The sequence below is a fragment of the Polyodon spathula genome, chromosome 6 (assembly GCF_017654505.1).
Source record: "Polyodon spathula isolate WHYD16114869_AA chromosome 6, ASM1765450v1, whole genome shotgun sequence".
NCBI classification, from domain to species: Eukaryota; Metazoa; Chordata; class Actinopteri; order Acipenseriformes; family Polyodontidae; genus Polyodon; species Polyodon spathula.
Window position 1 is genome coordinate 33,723,327 of NC_054539.1, and position 18,676 is coordinate 33,742,002.

The following is an 18,676-nucleotide window of genomic DNA, read 5'->3' on the forward strand; positions in this document are numbered from 1 at the left end:
CAAACAAGTGGACGAACACACAAACAAGTACCACTCTGGTGCTTCCAGTGCGCAATAGCAATTGTTATTTTATATTATTATACTTTCTCATCTCTCACACCCTTTCTCCACTCTCGAACACACAACCACGAACGAGTGAAAACATGCCCCTTTTATGCAACGGTATCGATACATCTGCACATGAACTAATTTGTGCCCTTCCTGTTCTTCCATACAAATACCCTTTTAATTTGCACGTGAAGTGATTTGTGCCATCCTCGTGTCTAACTACAAATTACACTTTATATCACCTGTGCTCATAACCCACATTATAACATGTGCACTTTATACATAAACACCAACATTTATACACTATTGTGGCAATGTTGCCCGCCCCTGTGTGTATTTCCGTGTTATATGTTGCATGTTGTGTGTTAATGTTGGTGTATAGTCATTGGTACACAGGATATAAATGGGTCTGTGGAACACGAGTTGTTTAAAATGTATATTTGTACATAGGCACGAGAATTGCACAGCACTTCACGTGCAGGTAAAATGTAATAATATGTGAGCATGGGGAATTGCACTTTATTAATTCACGTGCAGTTGTACTGCGACTCCAAGTGAATGATTAATTAGCAATCGAGTCTCAGTACAGCTGCATAAAAGCAGCACGTTTTCACTCACTCTGGGTTGTGTGTTCGGTGAGTGTAGAACAAGTGTGGAGAGGAGAGAATATAAATACGTGATTTCACTCTCCGTGTTTGTCTGTTCGTCCGCTGTCTTGCTGTCTGTTTCGTTTTGTTTGTCTGTTTATTTTGGCCTCAAGTGCCGTATCCTGTTTTGGTGTGCTGTTTTTTTTTTTTTTAATCTTTTGTTTATTATTATTTAATAAAACATTGAGCGTCCCTGTGCCTCAGTTTCACCCGCTACTTCCTGAGTCTATTTCTGGTCTGACGTCACCAGTGCAATGCATCTTGGTCACAACTACGTACAACATAAAACACAAAACTATCGTTACCTCCCTTCTTTTTGCTGTCTGGCCACCACTGCTAATAGGGTCCTGGATGTTGTTACTTTTGTTCTCTTGATGTTGGTTTTGATCATCTAAATTTTGAAGTGGCTCAAATTTGTTGGATGTTTTAATTTCTGGTGGTTGTGTTTGACGAAGTTTCTTTTTTTCCCTCTTTATTCCTACCTGAACCCAGCTGTTTTGTCTTTCTTCTATCTCCCTGGCATTCAGTTTGTTAGGGGTGGTGCAGACTTCCATGAATTGTGACTGTGCCAGCTCCTGAAGATCCTGTTGCTGTCTCATTTCTTCCAGCTCCATTTCTAGCACTCTTACTAGTTTAAACAAGTCCTGGATCATGTGGCACTTGGTTTAGCTCTGGCACTTGGTTTTCTTAACCTTGTAATTTACGGGCCTATGACGATGTGGTGGGTGTGGTGGTGAAACAGAGTCACAGAGTCACTGGTACAGGTGCAAATGACCCCAATAGATCCCAATAGAGCAAGTCCCTCTGAGCTCTTTGGTGCCCTTTCGGGGTGGTGGAAAGTGCAGGTCCTCAGGTGCTCAAGTGTCCAGTTCTGTTGTGCAGGGTGTGTGATATCCAAGATGAAAGTGCTGACAGTAGTGCCGCAGCTCCTTGGCGTGACAATTTACTCTGACCCCGGTCCTGATGAAAAACAAGCAAAAGCATGTAGCACACAAACAAAACACATGGCTCAGCAACAAAGGTTCAGTGTTACCTCAAAGGCCCCACACTTACAAAATGACAGCCCTTATATACCAGGAGACTCTACCCAATGATCAGCGCAACTCAGCACACCTACTAGTTGTCTAATGCAGCACAGATGAACACAGTAATCTTGTCCCCTAATGTGGTCATTCCGCCCTGCACTAAGATGGCCGACTTCCTTTTCTGCCCCTCTCTCCAAGTTGACCCATCTCAATACAGGAATGTGAGTACCTCTGCTTAGCGCCCAGGAGGGAGATTTGCAGCTCAGATCCTCTCTCTCTCTGTCACAGGGCCCCACTTCCTCAATTACCTCGTAAGGACCTTGCCACAGTGCAAATAATTTACAGTACGAGGAGGGAACTAAAACCAAAACCCTTTCCCCAGGCTGAAACACTCTGACCTTTGCTGCTTGGTTGTAAGTCCAGGACTGTGCCACTTGTGCTTTTTCTAAATGTTCTCTAACTATGGGGGTGATCTTCTTGATGATTTTATTACCCATTTCTATCACATGTTCGACTAGCGATTTCCCTGTATTGGTTTGTCCCTCCCAGATTGCGTGATGTCAAGTATACCACGGGGCTGTCTCCCTATGGCAATGTTGCCCCTCCCCTGTGTGTATTTCTGTGTGTGTAGTGTGTTAATATTGGTGTATAGCCATTGGTACACAGGATATAATATGGGTTATGAGCACAAGTATTTAAAATGTATATTTGTATTTAGGCACGAGGATTGCACTTAATTAATTCACGTGCAGTTGTACCGAGACTCCAATTGAATGATTGATTAGCAATCGAGTCTCATAAAAGCAACATGTTTTCACTCAGTCAGGGTTGTGTGTTCGATGAGTGGAGAATGGGTGTGGAGAAGGAGAGTAAACAAAGTAAAATAATGTAAATAGAATTGTTTTGACTCAGCGTGTTTGTTTGTCTGTTAGTCCACTGTTTGTTTAAGTGTTAGTCAATTGTGTTTTGTCTGTTTTGGCCAACTCACCGTTTTCTTTTAAAGTGTTTTTGTCTATTTAAACTGTTTATTTTACAATAAAAGCACTCCAGCGTCTCAGTTATCACCTGCCAGTACTGCCTGTCTCTGAGTACTCCTTTCTAGCCTGACGTCACCTTACTGCCAGCCTGTTCACACGTGGTGTCATAACTGGGACAACAGCGCCTCCAAGACTCAGGCCAGGAAGAGTACTGCAGAGAAAAAATATATATAAAAAGGCAATGGCAGAAGACGCCATCAGGCTGAGGACTGGATCCAGGACAACGCTGGGCTGGAGGCCCAGTCTTTGCCCATAGTCATCTGGGTTCTGTGGCTGATGAACGGAGCAATGGGAGGCTTATGAGAGGGAACACACCCCAAACTCCCTGGAGGAAGGTGTGGAGTTGGTCCTCTGCCTCCTGGAGGCAGCTATAAACAGAATAGCAGCCCAGGTAGCAGAGTCTCCAGCACCTAGACAGGGGGAATGCGAGAGTCCAGCACCCAGATGGGGGGACTGCAAGAGTCCAGCGCCCAAGGGGGGACTGTGGGAATCCAAAGCCCGAGAGGGAGATGTTCCCACTTCCACCAGTTGAGGAAGAATGCCTGCTGTCCCCATCTCCACCAGCAGAGGAAGAATGCCTGCTGTCCCCATCTCCACAAGCAGAGGAAGAATGCCTGCTGTCCCCAACTCCACCAGCAGAGGAAGAATGCTTGCTGTCCCCATCTCCACCAGCAGAGAGAGAATGCCTGCTGTCCCCACCTCCACCAGCAGAGGGATGTCTGCACGACACTGCCCAAGGATGCCTTCATGTCATGCCTTCGGGGATGCCTGCCTCACTTTGCCGAAGGATCCCTTCCTCGTTTCACCCAAGGATGCCTGCCTTGCTTCGCCCAAGGATGCCTGCCTCGCATCGCCCAAGGATGCCTGCCTCACATTGCCTGGGGTTGCCTGCTGCTCTGCATCGTCTGGGGTTGCCTTCTGCTCCACATCGCCTGGGGTCGCCCGCTGCTCTGCATTGCCTGGGGTCACCTGAACTGCTTCGCCAGGGATCTCCACCAGCTCTGGGGATGTGCTGGGGCTGGTAGAGCCAGCACATCTCGGTCGTAGAGCCAGCAACAAGGGTGTGTGTGTGGGGGGGGGGGGGGGGGGGGGGGATGTGGCAATGTTGGGCAGCCCCTGTATGTATTTCTGTGTTGTATGTTGCCTGTAGTGTGTGAATATTGGTGTATTTTCATTGGCACACAGGATTTAATATGGGTTATAAGCACAAGTGTTTAAACTGTATATTTGTATTTAGGCATGAGGATTGCACAGCACAGCACCTCCCAAGCGCATCAGCGCACACAACAGCTATGATGCTGGTTCCAGAGATCAACAACAGTGCAATCTCCCCAGCGCATCAGCATGACAACCATCTGGGTTGAGCTAAGTAGGGTACATCTCTGAGGTCTTCAAATGGGCACCATCCATCCTCTGTGTTTTGTTGACTAACCCACAACACCTCAAGAGTGCTCAACAGTGACTTCGGTGTCCTAGCATCACCCCTCTCCATCCCCCACGTAACTCAGCCCAGCTTACTTGCCCATACATCAGTGTTTCTTTCTTTCTATTGTGCTTGAGATCCCCAACCACGATCTTTCTGTCTCAACCACGGCCAGTTGCTGCTCCTCTCTGCTGCATCAAATAAGTTACTCACTGTGCGATGCAACTCTTGGTCACTGAATCTGATGTTTCTGAGAAACCGGGTTGTAGAGTATGCCACAAATCCTCAACAACCCACTCCACTGGGTAAACCCAGACTCTCCATCCTTGCTGTTCTGCTTCAGTGGCTAGTTTCAGCATACCACAATTTCTTCCTCTCATAAGCCTCATCTACAGCATTCTCCCACGTCACTGTTAACTCTACCAGTTGAACAAAGTGTGCTGATCCAGACAACAAGACAATATCTGGTTGAAGGTTAGTGGTGGCAATCGCAGGTGGAAAAATAAGCCGTTGACCAACATCTGCCAGCATTTTTCAGTCTCTAGCAGCTTCCAGTTGTCCTGGGCAAGGCTTGGTTTTAACACCTTTTCTTGGCAGTTGCTCTCCTGGGCGGAGGAATGTTGTCTTTTGTGCATAATGTTTTGATGGAACTGGTGGCAACTTATTGGTTATGTTATGCTTGTCTTCCAATGCTAAGCCAAACATCTCAGTACCTGGTCATGGCACCAAGTAAACTGTCCTTGGCACATTACATCCTGTGTTGTGTCAGTAAAGCATGTTCTTAAATGTGTTAAAATATGTGACTTAGAAAACGTGTCTTTCAATGTACACCTGCGTTTGCACCTGTCAGATAGTTGCAGAGATTAGGGTCCAACATGGTATATGTCTGCATTTCATTATGAAGGTTACAATGGAGTACTTCTTCATTTATTTAGTATGTGCCTCCTCTGATTTGCAGTGCATATCTTATTATTAATAGTCTACCTCAGAAAGCTGAAACGTGTATGTATAAGGCCTCTGTGAATATTCTAAGAGCATTCAATAGGATTGTGACAGGCTGGCGAGTGGATAGAGGCCCAGAGACAGACTGCAGTTCAAAAAATATCCGGTCCAGCTCCGGAGGCGGCAACGGCGGCCCGGCTCCCTCTAGTGGTGGAGGCAGCAACAGCGGCCCGGCTCCCTCTAGTGGTGGAGGCAGCAACGGCGGCCCGGCTCCCTCTAGTGGTGGAGGCAGCAACGGCGGCCCGGCTCCCTCTAGTGGTGGAGGCGGCGGCAGCGGACCCTCGGGAGGCGACGGCAGCAGCAGACCCTCTGCAACCCTAGGAAACAAAAAGGTTTCTAACCCGCAGTGTTATTATTGCATGGTATTCGGTGCACACGGTGCATGTCGTACTCAGTGGTTTTTATCCAGTACCATGCACCGCACATGGTGTTACAGCGCAGTGGTTTCTAACCCGCAATGTTATTATTGCATGGTACTCGGTGCACACAGTGCATGTCGTACTCAGTGGTTTTTACCCAGTACCACGCACCGCACACAGTGTTACAGTGCAGTGGTTTCTAACCCGCAGTGTTATTATTGCATGGTACTCGGTGCATGAGGTGCACATCATACTCGGTCTCGCGGGGGTGTTCTTCGTCCAATGCAGCGGGCCCCTCCCAGTCACATCTCCTGACACCATCACAGAGCCCCTCCGGGGAGATACCCTGTGCTCAGTCATCTGTCTCAACCTGCAGCCGCTCCCCATCGCATCTGGCTAGATGGGTGAAAAAGTCCCGGTAGGCATGGGATATGGATATGAAAGCTAAGATTGGTCGCATCATGGATCTCTTAGAGAGGCAGGCCCCACAAGCTTCGGCTGTGGACCTCTGTGTGGCATCCCCCCCCACTCCCTGAGCCGGTCACAATCTCTGTGCCACCCCCTGACCCCTCCAGGGAGTACAGGGCGAGTGGACCCACCGGGCTCTCTGCTCAGACGAGGACGCACTTTCCATCACCTGAATTCCAGGCTGATACGGCCCCTAGTTCTGAGGCTTCCTCGGTTTTTAGTGCACTGCCTCTGGCAGGGTTCATGCCCGCGCTTATGGGGTGCACAGCGGCGTACCTGCAGGTCCCCTGGACAGCACAAACAGAGCCACCCTGTTCCATCTTTCGACCGAATGACGTGGCTCCCCAAGCTCAACCCAAACGCTGATAAGGCCACGATTTTGGACGCGCCCATATCTCCAGGCCACACTTTTGGTCCAGAAGTGGAGGAGATCCTTCAGCAGAGCCTTCGGGACCGTGAGGCATCGAGACAGGTAGCCGCATTACTCCCTCCCCCCGCTCCTGCATGGGTGAGTTCGAGCCAACCGGCACCCGGTGCAGCCGCATATGGTCACCCGGACCGTATGGTTAGCCCCGCCAGGTGACCTTAGGCACCGCCTACAGGCCTCATTTCAGGTGAGAGGTAGGACCCTCCCTCAGCCTGGTGGACATGGCCGTAGCCAGCCCATGCAGCAAAAACCGTGACGGCTGTTCAAGGGTTTCCACCCTAGACACCCACCGACACTAGCCCCGCCTCATACCCGATTCACGGCACAACAGCTGCACTACTGGCACGCTTGCACCTCCTACATGTGTTTGCTCGCAACTGTACAATACGGTTACGCGGTTTAGTTTTGTTTGGGACCCCCTCCTTTTCGCGGCTTCCCGACTATCTTCGTAATGGACACTCTTCAGGCCTCGATGCTCCAGACCGAAGTAACAGCCTTGCTGGGGAAGCGCGCCATTTGTCTCGTAGATCCTACATCTCTCGGAGAGGGTTTCTACTCGAGAAACTTTCTAATACTGAAGCGGGATAGTGGCTTTTGCCCTATCCTGGACTTGTGGTTTCTAAACCGGTTTCTAAAGTAGAAGGGGTTCCACATGCTGAGTCATCGTCACATACTCGACCGGGTGACTGGTTTACCACGGTGGACTTACGGGAAGCGTATTTTCACGTTTCCATTTGTCCACAGCACAGGAAATACCTCCGCTTTGCCTTTCAGGGCAACGCGTAAGAGTTTTCCGTGCTGCCGTTCGGCCTCTCCCTAGCTCCCCATACGTTTTCAAAGCGCATAGACTCTATCCTCACCCCCTTGCGGCTGCAAGGAGTCAGAGTCAAAGACTGGTTGATCTGTTTCTAGTCACGGGAGGGAGCGGTGGTCCACATGACACTAGTGACAGAGCATCTAGTGAGGCTGGACCTCACCATCAATGACACTCAGAGTCGGCTGACGCCAGTGAAGAACATAATGTATGTGGGACTCCGGCTGGACTCCACCACGGTGCGCGCATACCTGTCAGACGACAGGGTAGCAGCTTTACACCACCTCTCCCTGTTTCAGCAGGGATCAAAGGTTTCCTTTATTTTGTGCCAAAAATTTCTGCGTCTGATGGCAGCAGCGGCACCAACCATCAAGCTGGGTTTATTACTGCACCCATCGAAGAGTCGGCTCCACCCTCAGGTGGTGGAGCACATTTTGCAACATTTCGGCAAGGCGCAGGTCGATCTCATCACTTCAGCGGAGACGACACACTGCCCCTATGGTACTCCCTCCACCGCTGCAGCGGTCCACTCTGCGTCGATGCCCTAGCCCAGGTATGGCCCAGAGCAGTTCTTTACGCGTTCCCGCCTCTGCTATTGCTCCCGGCCTTTCTCGAAGGTCCGGTCGGAGAAGGCATCAGTTCTCCTCGTGGCCCCCAGGTGGCCCAGAGAATCTAGTTTTCACCCCTGTGCCAGCTATTGAACGGCCCCCCCTGGGAAATCCTGCTTCCCCGTTATCTTCTCAGTAGGTAGGAGGCACACTTTGGCACCCGGAGCCGGGCAGGCTCCAGCTATAGGTCTGGCCCCTGAAAGGGACTGCTGGTCAGCCTTAGGGATTTCAGACGTGGTCGTGGGTACGCTGTAGAATGCTAGGGCGCATTCCACTAGGTCTCTGTATGCCAGTAAGTGGAAACGGTTTCAAGACTGGTGCCATTCTAACGGTCATGATCCAATCTGCTGTCCCATGCCCGCCATCTTGCAGTTTATGCAAGATCTGCTTGAGGCTTCCACATTGAAGGTTTACCTAGTGGCTATTTCTACTTGTCAAGCCCCCATTGACTCTGTGTCCCTGGGCGTGCATTTTCTGGCTACCTGATTTCTCTGAGGCGCTAGGCGATTGCACCCTCCTAGGAGGGCCACTCTCCCCGAATGGAGCCTTGGGATTGAACTGGAGGCTCTCACGCAGGCCCTGTTTGAGCCTATATACTCCATTGAGTTGAAGCACTTGTCCATGGAGACAGCTTTCCTCTTGGCTATCACCTCCACAGAGCGGGTTAGTGAGCTGCAGGCGCTATCTGTGCATAGCTCCTGTAAGCGTATTTGGGATGATGGTAGCAGAGCGTCACTGCATGCAAACCCTGCTTTTCTCCCCAAGGTGGTTACAGCCTTCCACGTGAATCAGTCCGTGGAACTGGAGTCCTTCCATCCTCCTACGTTTGCGACAGAAGAGGACAGAAAGTTGAACCTTCTCTGCCCAGTTCAGGCATTGAGATGTTATGTGGATAGGACAAGAGCGCTGCGTCAGTCTGACCAGCTCTTCGTCTGCCATGGAACACAGACCCTGAGACAGCCGCTCTCCAAGCAGCAGCTGACGCATTGGATTGCGGACACAGTCTCGGCCGCGTATGATGGTGCTGGCTTACCCCCACCTAGGTGGATAGCCTCACATTCCACAAGAGGAGTGGCTACATCATGGGCCCTCTTCTGAGATGCCTCCATGGCTGAAATTTGCGATGCGGCTAGCTGGCCTACCTCGCATACCTTTACCAGGTTCCACCGCCTGAATGTGGTAGATCCCTCATTGCTCTCTGTGGGCACTAGGGTCCTCATATGCTGCTGTTCTTTTCTTCCTCGCGACGGCTCTGGTACACGTTTCCCATAACGATGTTTGGTGGCCATCTTCGAATTGAAAGGGAACGCTAGTTTACCTACCGTAAACCTGGTTCCCTGAAGAAGAAGATGGCCACCAACCGCAAGGTTGCTTCGGACGACATCGCAGTTTTGTCACGAAAGAGGATGATTCTTCCCCTGTGTGACGGTTAAGTGCCCTCCGGGGGCGTGACTGAGGACATCAGTGGGGGAAGGGGGCCTGTCAGTAGCTTTGATATAGGAGCTCATTGACACCTACCAATAGGCAGGAGTGTATCCCATAACGATGTTTGGTGGCCATCTTCTCTTTCAGGTAACCAGGTTTATGGTAGTTAAACTAGTTTTATGCTGGCCAATCAAATTATATTTATTACTGTGGAAATTGCTGGGCGTAGTAACTAGCTTGATCAAAAACTAAATTGATATACTTGCACAAAGCTATAATATTTTTAGTGAATGAGGAATGGGGAGAAAACGAAGATTAGTTTATGAATATTCAAAAGAAAACGAATGTTTCGAAGTACAGTGTACAAAAAAGCAAACATAGCAGAAGTGGGTCAGATGAGGCAGGGGGTGCATAGCACTGCTGCTGCATTGAGGTACGTGTTCATGCTGACAATAAAAGAACATACTGAAAAATAAGCCACACATTAAACTAAAACAAAGTGAACTGAGAAACAAGCAATCCGTTTATGCGGCTTTAACACGCGCTACAACAAAAATAAAGAGCAGCATAACTGTGATAATGAGTTTGTCAGAGCGCTCTGCTTTGCTGGACAATCGCTGATATTGCAGAGACGTATGTATTTGGTGCGACAGTACTGTGTTCATCAGCTAAAACACTACATAACGCCGACAATCTTAATCGTAAACATATGACAGAAGATTTTTTTTACTGATGTTACAATTAAAAACTATTTTTTATCGATTGTATCACTTTTTATCACTTTTAAATACAAGAACCGGAAACACGGAACACTAGTTATGTGTTAAATCACGGGTTAAATCTAAGGGGGCTGTCTCTGTGTGATGTTGCATGTTATAGTCTGGGTGCTTCAAATAAATCACTGATATCACTTTTATAGTTCATTGTCCCATCACCTTCCACCTTCCTTCTTGGATCTCTTGACTGATAAATGGCTTGGATTTCTTTACATCGCTGGATAATGCCTAGTGTTTTCATCTGCCTTTTGTTTGCATAATGTCATTTTAATTTGCTGATCTATATCGATATTTCAATGAATTTAAACGCTGTATTTAAATGCAATTTAAATGTCAAAAATATCAAAACAATACCATAAAGTTCCATACCTATGAACCTTGTGTACAAGTTGATGGAATGTAAGGACTGTAAGGACTGCTAATTCTGGATGCGAATCCTTAGTTTTTGTTTTCTATCTTATCTCCTGAAGTAATTTTGGATTTGCCACCTATTATCATTTTAATTACCCTGGACCATGGCGTTTACTTTTGCTGCATTTTGCTATATGCTTTCCTTGGTTCTGTGTGCATCGCTGGTATTCTTTGCAATTTGGCACGTGAGTATATTTATTCATTTCAGAGTTAGACGTATTATTTTTGCTACTTTGTGCAAATATATTTGAATTATATATATATATATATATATATATATATATATATATATATATATATATATATATATATATATATATATATATATATAGTTTATATAGTTTAAACATATATTGTTTATTTTTAATTGTTTAAGAACACCAAACTATTCATCATGACAGTGCTAAATATATAAAACGCTGTTGTTGGCTTCTTCAGCAAAGGTCAAAAAAGTACAGTACATTTTATTTTATTCATAAAAGCAGACTTTGAAAGAACGTTATTCTAGTGATTTATTCAGATAAAGGAAATGAATAAAAAAGAAGCATTTTAAAGCTGAAACAGACAAAAACAACTACAGTATTAATATTTTTTATTGGGAAAATGTGGAACTTCTTATATGTAGTTTTTTGTTCTACCTGACTGGGGGAAAGCGGCGGGTCAGTGGGGGGCATTTTTAAGAACAAATCAGTGATAGTCCTCTCTTTCCTGCTTTAATAAGAACAAACCGCCTAATAAAATGAAAATATGCTACAAATATGTGGTACATGTTAATGAGCAAGATATACATATATAATTTCTAAAATGTATTTTGCATTTATACTATAAATTAGACATGACTTTCCATCTTTGTCGTTCATTTGTTTCAGTGAATAATTGTAATGCTTGAGGGTTACAAGATTATTTTATGCACCAACATGAAGAAGTAGATAACAGTACTAAACAAAGAGATTGCCTTTTTTGTATGTATAGTGTTCCGCGTTTTTATGTCTAAAAAAAAAAAAAATAAATAAAATACATTCTGTGAATTTTAGGGTTAGGGTTAGGGATTAGTTTACTTTACGTATACAGTATTAAAATAGGGCTAACATCAGTAAGAAGTCGTTTTTAAGTGAAACATCAGTAAAAACCGGGGGGTGGTGATCTCAGCATACACACTTTACAAGTAGAATATGATGCGTAGTAGTTCTGGTACCTGGCATGTATGTTGAAGCAGAATCTGTGTAAATCCAAGCCACATTTTCCCAGCTAGTATTTTTCGAACGTTTGGGCAACAGCTTTTGCTGGCGGAAACAGTATCTACAGAAGGCATCATCAGCACAAAACAAGGCAGGATTATTCGCCTTGAAACCATAAAAATAAAAGAAAAAAGAATATTGACAGAACTGGGTGGTGCAGAACATCGGGAAACACGTCAAAAATCACAGTGGACATTTCCATCAATGCAGTCCATATAAGTTTACCAACTAAAGCTTCAATTTTCTGTCAAATCTTTACGATTAAGATTGTCGGCGTTAGGCAGTGTTTTAGCTGATGGACTGGCAGTACTGTCGCACAAAGACTAATACATACATATCTGCAGTACAGTGGCTGTCCAGCAAAGCACAGCGCTGTGACAAACTCATTAACAGTCATTCTGTGCTTTTTTTTTTTTTAAGCGTTTGTAAAAGCTGCATAAATGGTTTGCTTGTCTTTCAGTTCACTTTACTGATTTAGTTTAATGTGCTGCTTATTTTTCAGTATGTTCTTTTATTGTCAGCGTGAACACGTACCTCAGTGCAGCAGTATTTGCAGTGCTATGCACCTCCTGCCTTCTCTGACCCAGTTCTGCTATTTTTGCTTTTTGTATACACTGTACTTCGAAATTTTTTCTTTTGAATGTTCATACATAGATTTACGTTTTCTCCCCATTCCTCATTCACTAAAAATTTTATATTTATGTGCAAGTACTTTAATTTAGTTTTTGATACGTTACCATAATCAGGTGATGTTTGTGAACAGAGAACCACGTTTGAACGTTATTTGATCCTCTGGCGTCTAAAAATCTTCTGTATCCTAGGATACAGTGTAGGGCAGGGCTTCTCAAATTCGGTCCTGGGGACCCCCTGTGGCTGCTGGTTTTCGTTCCAACCCAGCTCTCAATTACTTAACTGTACCCTTAATTTAACTCATAATTTGCTTAATTAGACCTTTTTACTTGCTTTCAGCCCTTGAACAGTTGCACATTTCAAGTTAGCTATAACATATGATAAGTAACTTGAATTCTGTAACTGTTTAAGACACTGTGTATTGGCCATTTGATTTTTTTTTAAATTAACATCATTAATGAATAGGATGTCAAGACAACAAAGATCATGATCTGCATTGGAATAGTGATTAATAACATAGACATGCCACCATTATGTTCAATTGTGTACTAAAATTAGACTGTACATTTCCAAAGGCATTTTAGATGAAGAAATTCAAGTTCCTCCCCTTGAACCCTTCTTGCCACTATATCAGTCTGTAAACCACAGAGGAATGTGGCACCAACTGCAATGCCACCAATTAATGTAGCCTTTGAAACAGAACACAATAATACAACAAAACAAAAAGCAAGACTTCTTGTATACTAAGGTTGAAACAGGTACATGACCCATTCAAGTTTTTTTTCCCCCATCAGTGTACTGTGAAATACATTGAAATTCATATACCAGCTTTTAAAAATTTAATGTACTTTATATTTAGTGTTTATTTGTTATTTTCCTAGTATTTTACACTTACAGTAGTTTCAGTGGAATGTTATTTTTAGTCCATGAGTTGGTCTATGGATTATACCTCCTTAAATGTGGAACAACCAAGTGTACAGTTTACTGCAGCTGGTGTACACTTTTACACAAATACTTAAATGTGGAATCCCAGGGGATGCTGGTATTGAATATGTGCAGAGTGAGGTCAGAACACTTTTAAATCTGGAATTAAATTAAAGAGCAATCTTCCATTTACAGAGACCAGCATGGATTTTGTGAGGACTGGAAAAAAAAACAAAAGCAAAAAAAAAAAAAAAAAAAAGCAAAAATATATTACAAGAGAAGCAAATAAGCTACCAATGAGTCACATTTTATGAAGTAAGTTATTAACCAGCCCACTCCATAAGAAAAATATTCCACCTCTTCATAGTATTACTGGCATTTGAAGTACAAGACCTGGAGTTTCATTATAATTAATGCATTCTTTAGATGGGGGTGATTAAAAAATAATAAAAATAGAATATGTATTATTTAGTATGTATTACAGTATTATTATCCTCAGCTTGGGATGCATATCCCCAGGTACAAGGATACAGTGGAGGCACCTCTGCATCTTCACATTTGTTCATTTGACATATCTATAGTATCACTAAATATCCAGTTGTGGTAATTGTGCTTGTAGTAAGCACATTATTTAGTGTGATATGTCTTTTTTTTCTTGTCAGACATATGTAATTATCCAATTGAGATGACATTTGTTTAGGGCACTCTTTAGTGGGTTAGTGATATCAAGGTATAGAGGATTTCTGTTACCATATACAAGGCTGGCTTTAGGCTGTATGGGGCAATAGGTGGTGAGGATTAAGTGGTCCAGAACATTAAATGAATGCTACAGTAGCAACCATATCTTAAAAAGAGTGTATAGGTGCATCATGTAATCATATGCACCCGCATATATGAACTTTAAGATATGGTAAATAATATTAATAATATTAAGATTTCCATTACATGAGAGTAGATGTTGAACTTCATGCTGATTTGAACTCGGCTCTCTCCAAGATAAGCACCAACTAAGACGTAGCTTTGCAGTAAACTAATGTGATCCATCTGCATCTCCATCCATTTGCGTTGTTTTCCATCTGATGATGTAGATATCATTCTGTCTGGTGTTGATTGCTGAAGTGTAATGCTGACTCCAGGGATCAGCTCATTTTACCACCCCAGCGCATCAGCACACACAATGGCTGCGATACTGGCTCCAGGGATCAACCCAGTGCGGTCTCCCCAGCGCATCAGCATGACATCCATCTGGATTGAGCTAAGTAGGGTACATCTCTGGGGTTTTCAAGTGGGCACCTTCCATCCTCTATATTTCGTTAGCCCACTAGCCCACGACACCTCAAGGGGGCTCAACAGTGACTCTGGCGCCCCAGCATCACCCCCCTCCATCCCCCACTCAGGTCAGCCCAGCTTACTTACCTGTACATCAGCGTTGCTTTCTTTCTATTGTGCTTCAGATCCCCATCCAGAATCTTTCCGTCTCAACCACAGTCAGTTGCCTTTCCTTTCTGCTGCTTTCTCCCCACTTAACCACTACTGGAGCACATGCACATACTTCAGAGGAGCCCAACAAAAATTAATTTCTGTGCATTTCATATGAGAGTGTAATTTGTCACATTACATTCTACTACAGTACTTAAAATTCCATTAAAATGACAAAAAGCACAGTTTATTTATGAAGATTAATTTTGGTATATATCATCATGGGAATCCAAAGAACTCTGGTGGCAACGTTTATCCCATCTCTATAATGTCTGCTCCATTTCCTATTCAAAGCTTTCTCTTTTGAAAACGATTGAATTTTTTTTAGCAAGATTCACCTGGATTTGTTTAGAGACACCCCTCCTTAACACATATGATCTGATCAGATCAGGGGCTCCTGTAGGCACCAATATCTGGTGTCTACCTCCACAGTCCTCTCTGCTTTAATCCCTATGCTCTGAACATGCTGCTGTAGACCTGTGGGAGCTGGGATGTATCCATTGCTTTCTCAGTATCAATTAGGAGAAAGTATTTATCGTAGCCTAGCCCCCCCACACTCCGCAGAAAAGCAAAGGCCCATGGACTGCGCACAGGGGGGGGGGGGGGGGGGGGGGGGGGGGATGGTGGCAATGTTCCCCGACCATGTGTATTTTGTGTTAAATGTTGCGTGTGGTGTGTTAATGTTGGTGTATAGGTATTGGTAAATGGGATATAAATTGGTCTGTGTAACACTGTATATTTATATTTAGACACGAGGATTGCACAGCACTTCATGTACAGGTAAAATGTAATAATATGTGAGCACAGAGAATTGCACTAAATAAATTCACGTGCAGTTGTACCGAGACTCCAATTGAATGACTGATTAGCAATCGAGTCTCGGTACAACTGCATAAAAGCAACATGTTGTCACAGGGTTGTGTGTTTGGTGAGTGGAGAACGGGTGGGGAGAAGGAGAAAACAAAAAGAGAAGTAAAAGTAAATAATTAATTTAACTCACTGTGGCAAATTTTATTCTTGGGCAGGCAAAGTTGGCAATATTAAAGAGCAGGAAGAGGAGTGGGAATATAAATCTGCTCAGTATTTTTAATTTGTTGCTTGTTACTCGGATAAAACTAGAACACAGTTTTTATAAGATAATGAACATTATGGAGAAGTTTGAAGTGCTGTGGTGTGTAGACAGTGCTCTGTGTGAAGTGAATGAGGAGCTGATTTTGTTCTTTTAAAAGGATTTTAAATCTGTAACTGTGTTTTTGAGTTTTAGTGTTGATGCGCTAGGGAGGCTCAGGCTGATCCCTGGTGGTGTACTTTTTTCTTTCAAATAACATATATCTAGAATTAGGATCAGACCTTGAAAAAAGGCTGTCAAAGTTACAAAAATCAAGTCGCTTTTCAAAAAGAAAAATATTTTTTGCAGTAAGTTTTTTTAGTCGGCCTCTGAAAAGTGCAACGGCTGTCAAAGTTACAAAATTCGAAACTTGGTACAAGGTCGTCAAAACTCTGATACATGTTGTGATAGGGTTGGCTGAGAGGTAATGTCAGGCCAGAATGCAGGAAGAAAACAAACGAGTACTATGGTGAAAAGCAAATATTTGAACACAAAAACACTACTCACAGAGCTATATAAAAAGTGAGAACAAAAACAAATCTCGAACACAAAATAATGTGATCCTAGGTCAGGTTGGGCAGTTGCTGTCACTGTTCCTAGAATGTTTTAGTTTCATTTTCAAACTGCTCTCACTCTGCTCTGTTCTATCCTATGAACAGCCACCCGGAGTGCTGCAGGCTTTTATGCAGGTGACCATCTCCCAGTTGGCAATAAATTAAACAATTAATTAAATAGGGAGATGGTCACTTTCTGCACAACATGTTTTAATGTGGGTGGGGCTTCCACACCATACAAAAACAAAACAAATACGGCTACACTGTCACATACATTTTTAAATATATACAAATAAACAATAACACAGCTTTCACCGTGTGGCATTGTGCCCCGCCCCTGTATATTTTGTGTTAAATGTTGCGTGTGGTGTGTTAATGTTGGTGTATAGGTATTGATTCCCTATGGGAAATCCCATTCAAAAACAGTCACATTTTATGAACATAAATGTTACGGGGTAACGTTCGCCATCTGGCGGTGGGTGTCGTACATGGCCAGTGTTGTTCTTTAGCTAAGACTCTTGTGCATGCAACGAGTCTCCTCCTGAGTTTGTTGGCCCAGGGTTCGTGGAGATATGGGTATGATAAGAGACTACCCACCTCCCTATGGCAAACCTCATTATAAAAACAGCATTGGGGTAAGGCTTGGCAAATGGCGGTCGTGGGTCATACGAACTCGAAGGAACCCATTTTCTTTAGCTAAGACTGATGTGCATCTGAAGAGATTTTCTGCGGCAAAATACATACAAAAAATGTCCATTATATATAAGACCTGAAACATGCACACTTTGTAGTGTATTTAGGCAACAGAAGAACCGATTTAAGTCCATTCAAAGTGTTTTGTGATCACAGTATCAGGCGACAAAAACCACTATATACCCCAGTCTTTAAAATATCACTTTATAGTGCAAATTTGAGGAAAGCAACCACTTAGCAACTTGCAAATTGGTACATTGTACATGTGGGACATGTAGATAATTAATCCAGAAGCTCAAGTGTCTAGCTTATTTGGTTCCCATGCAGTACCTGTCCTTAGATGGGCGATACTACTGTATCGCTGTATAACTGTATACCCTATAAATATCACTTTTTATTGTGTATTTGAGGAAAACAACCACGAACTTCATTTAAATTGCTGTGCTCTCAGAATATCAGTGATAACTTTGCTGGGTATTGAAGTGTTTGCTGGATATCAAAATGCCATCACTTTTACAAAAAGGTTGTCAAAAGGACATCGTTTTTAAAAAAGGCCAACGCTTTTACAAAAGGCCATCAAAGTTAAAAAAGCCTGTCAAATGGCCGTCAAAGTTACAAACAAATAACCATAACCACTGGACTACCAAGCCTCCTAATAAGGGAAAAGCAATCTTGCTGCATTCTTTAGAAGTACAATATAAATAATAATGGTAAATATAATTATTAATCATTATACTCATACTTTGATGGTTTTTGTTTTATTTATTAGGCGCGGCTACATTTTAGTAACAGTAATAGCAGTGGGTTGAATGAAATGGATACATTACTTGCAGAACAAAGGAAAAAACATGTGCAAAGCACATAGAAGTTGTACTGAATCCCTTTAGATATTTTTTCTGTTAGCTTTAATAAAAACATTTATCATTGCTAGTAGTTATTATAGTTTTATCTTGAGGTAAATCTTTAAAATGGCACACATTATTATTATTATTATGCACATTATTTTGTATTATTTATACTAACTTATAATGACTGTTTCCAAAGCAATTACCAAATACTTTTTAAAAAAAAAATTGTATCTAAATACTTGTAATTAAACGTTTTAAGAATTAAGCCTACTGTTTGTTATTCTGTCTGAAACCAGCAGAAATCATTCAGTTGAGCGAAAATTGTAAAGGGGTACTTGAGCTGAAATCACCAGATAGAAGGGGTACAGTTTAAAATAAAAAATTGAAAACCCCTGGCCTACAGTATAAACTATCAGGAATAGATAAGGAAAATGTTGACTAATACAATACAATTAAGATTTATTTGAAGTTGTTCAAGGGCACTGGCCTCTAAACACAAAAAGTCTAATAAACCCCTATGCATGACTATAGATTGATGGATATTACATAAGCAAATGAGATGTCCTTTTGTTTTTGGAATACAATGTTCTTTCTCAAAAATGTGTTTTAATATAGCCTTTGATAAATGAAAACAACTGAATGGTGGACTGTGCGTGCAGTGGTTGCATGGTGGAGTGTGCGTGCAGGGGTTGCATGGTGGTGTGTGCGTGCAGGGGTTGCATGGTGGTGTGT

The 18,676-nt window shown here is 43.4% G+C and overlaps 1 protein-coding gene across 2 annotated transcripts in view; it reads left to right on the forward strand.

Moving 5' to 3' along the window:
- Positions 1-10,393: 10,393 nt before the first annotated feature.
- cnih3 (cornichon family AMPA receptor auxiliary protein 3) overlaps positions 10,394-18,676 on the forward strand; it is an 80,753-nt gene continuing 72,470 nt past the window's right edge. For both annotated transcript variants that reach the window (XM_041251577.1, XM_041251578.1), the window contains exon 1: positions 10,394-10,655. In XM_041251577.1, the coding sequence (XP_041107511.1) occupies positions 10,575-10,655 (81 nt within the window). In that variant the 5' untranslated portion in view covers positions 10,394-10,574. The remainder of the gene's footprint in view (positions 10,656-18,676) is intronic.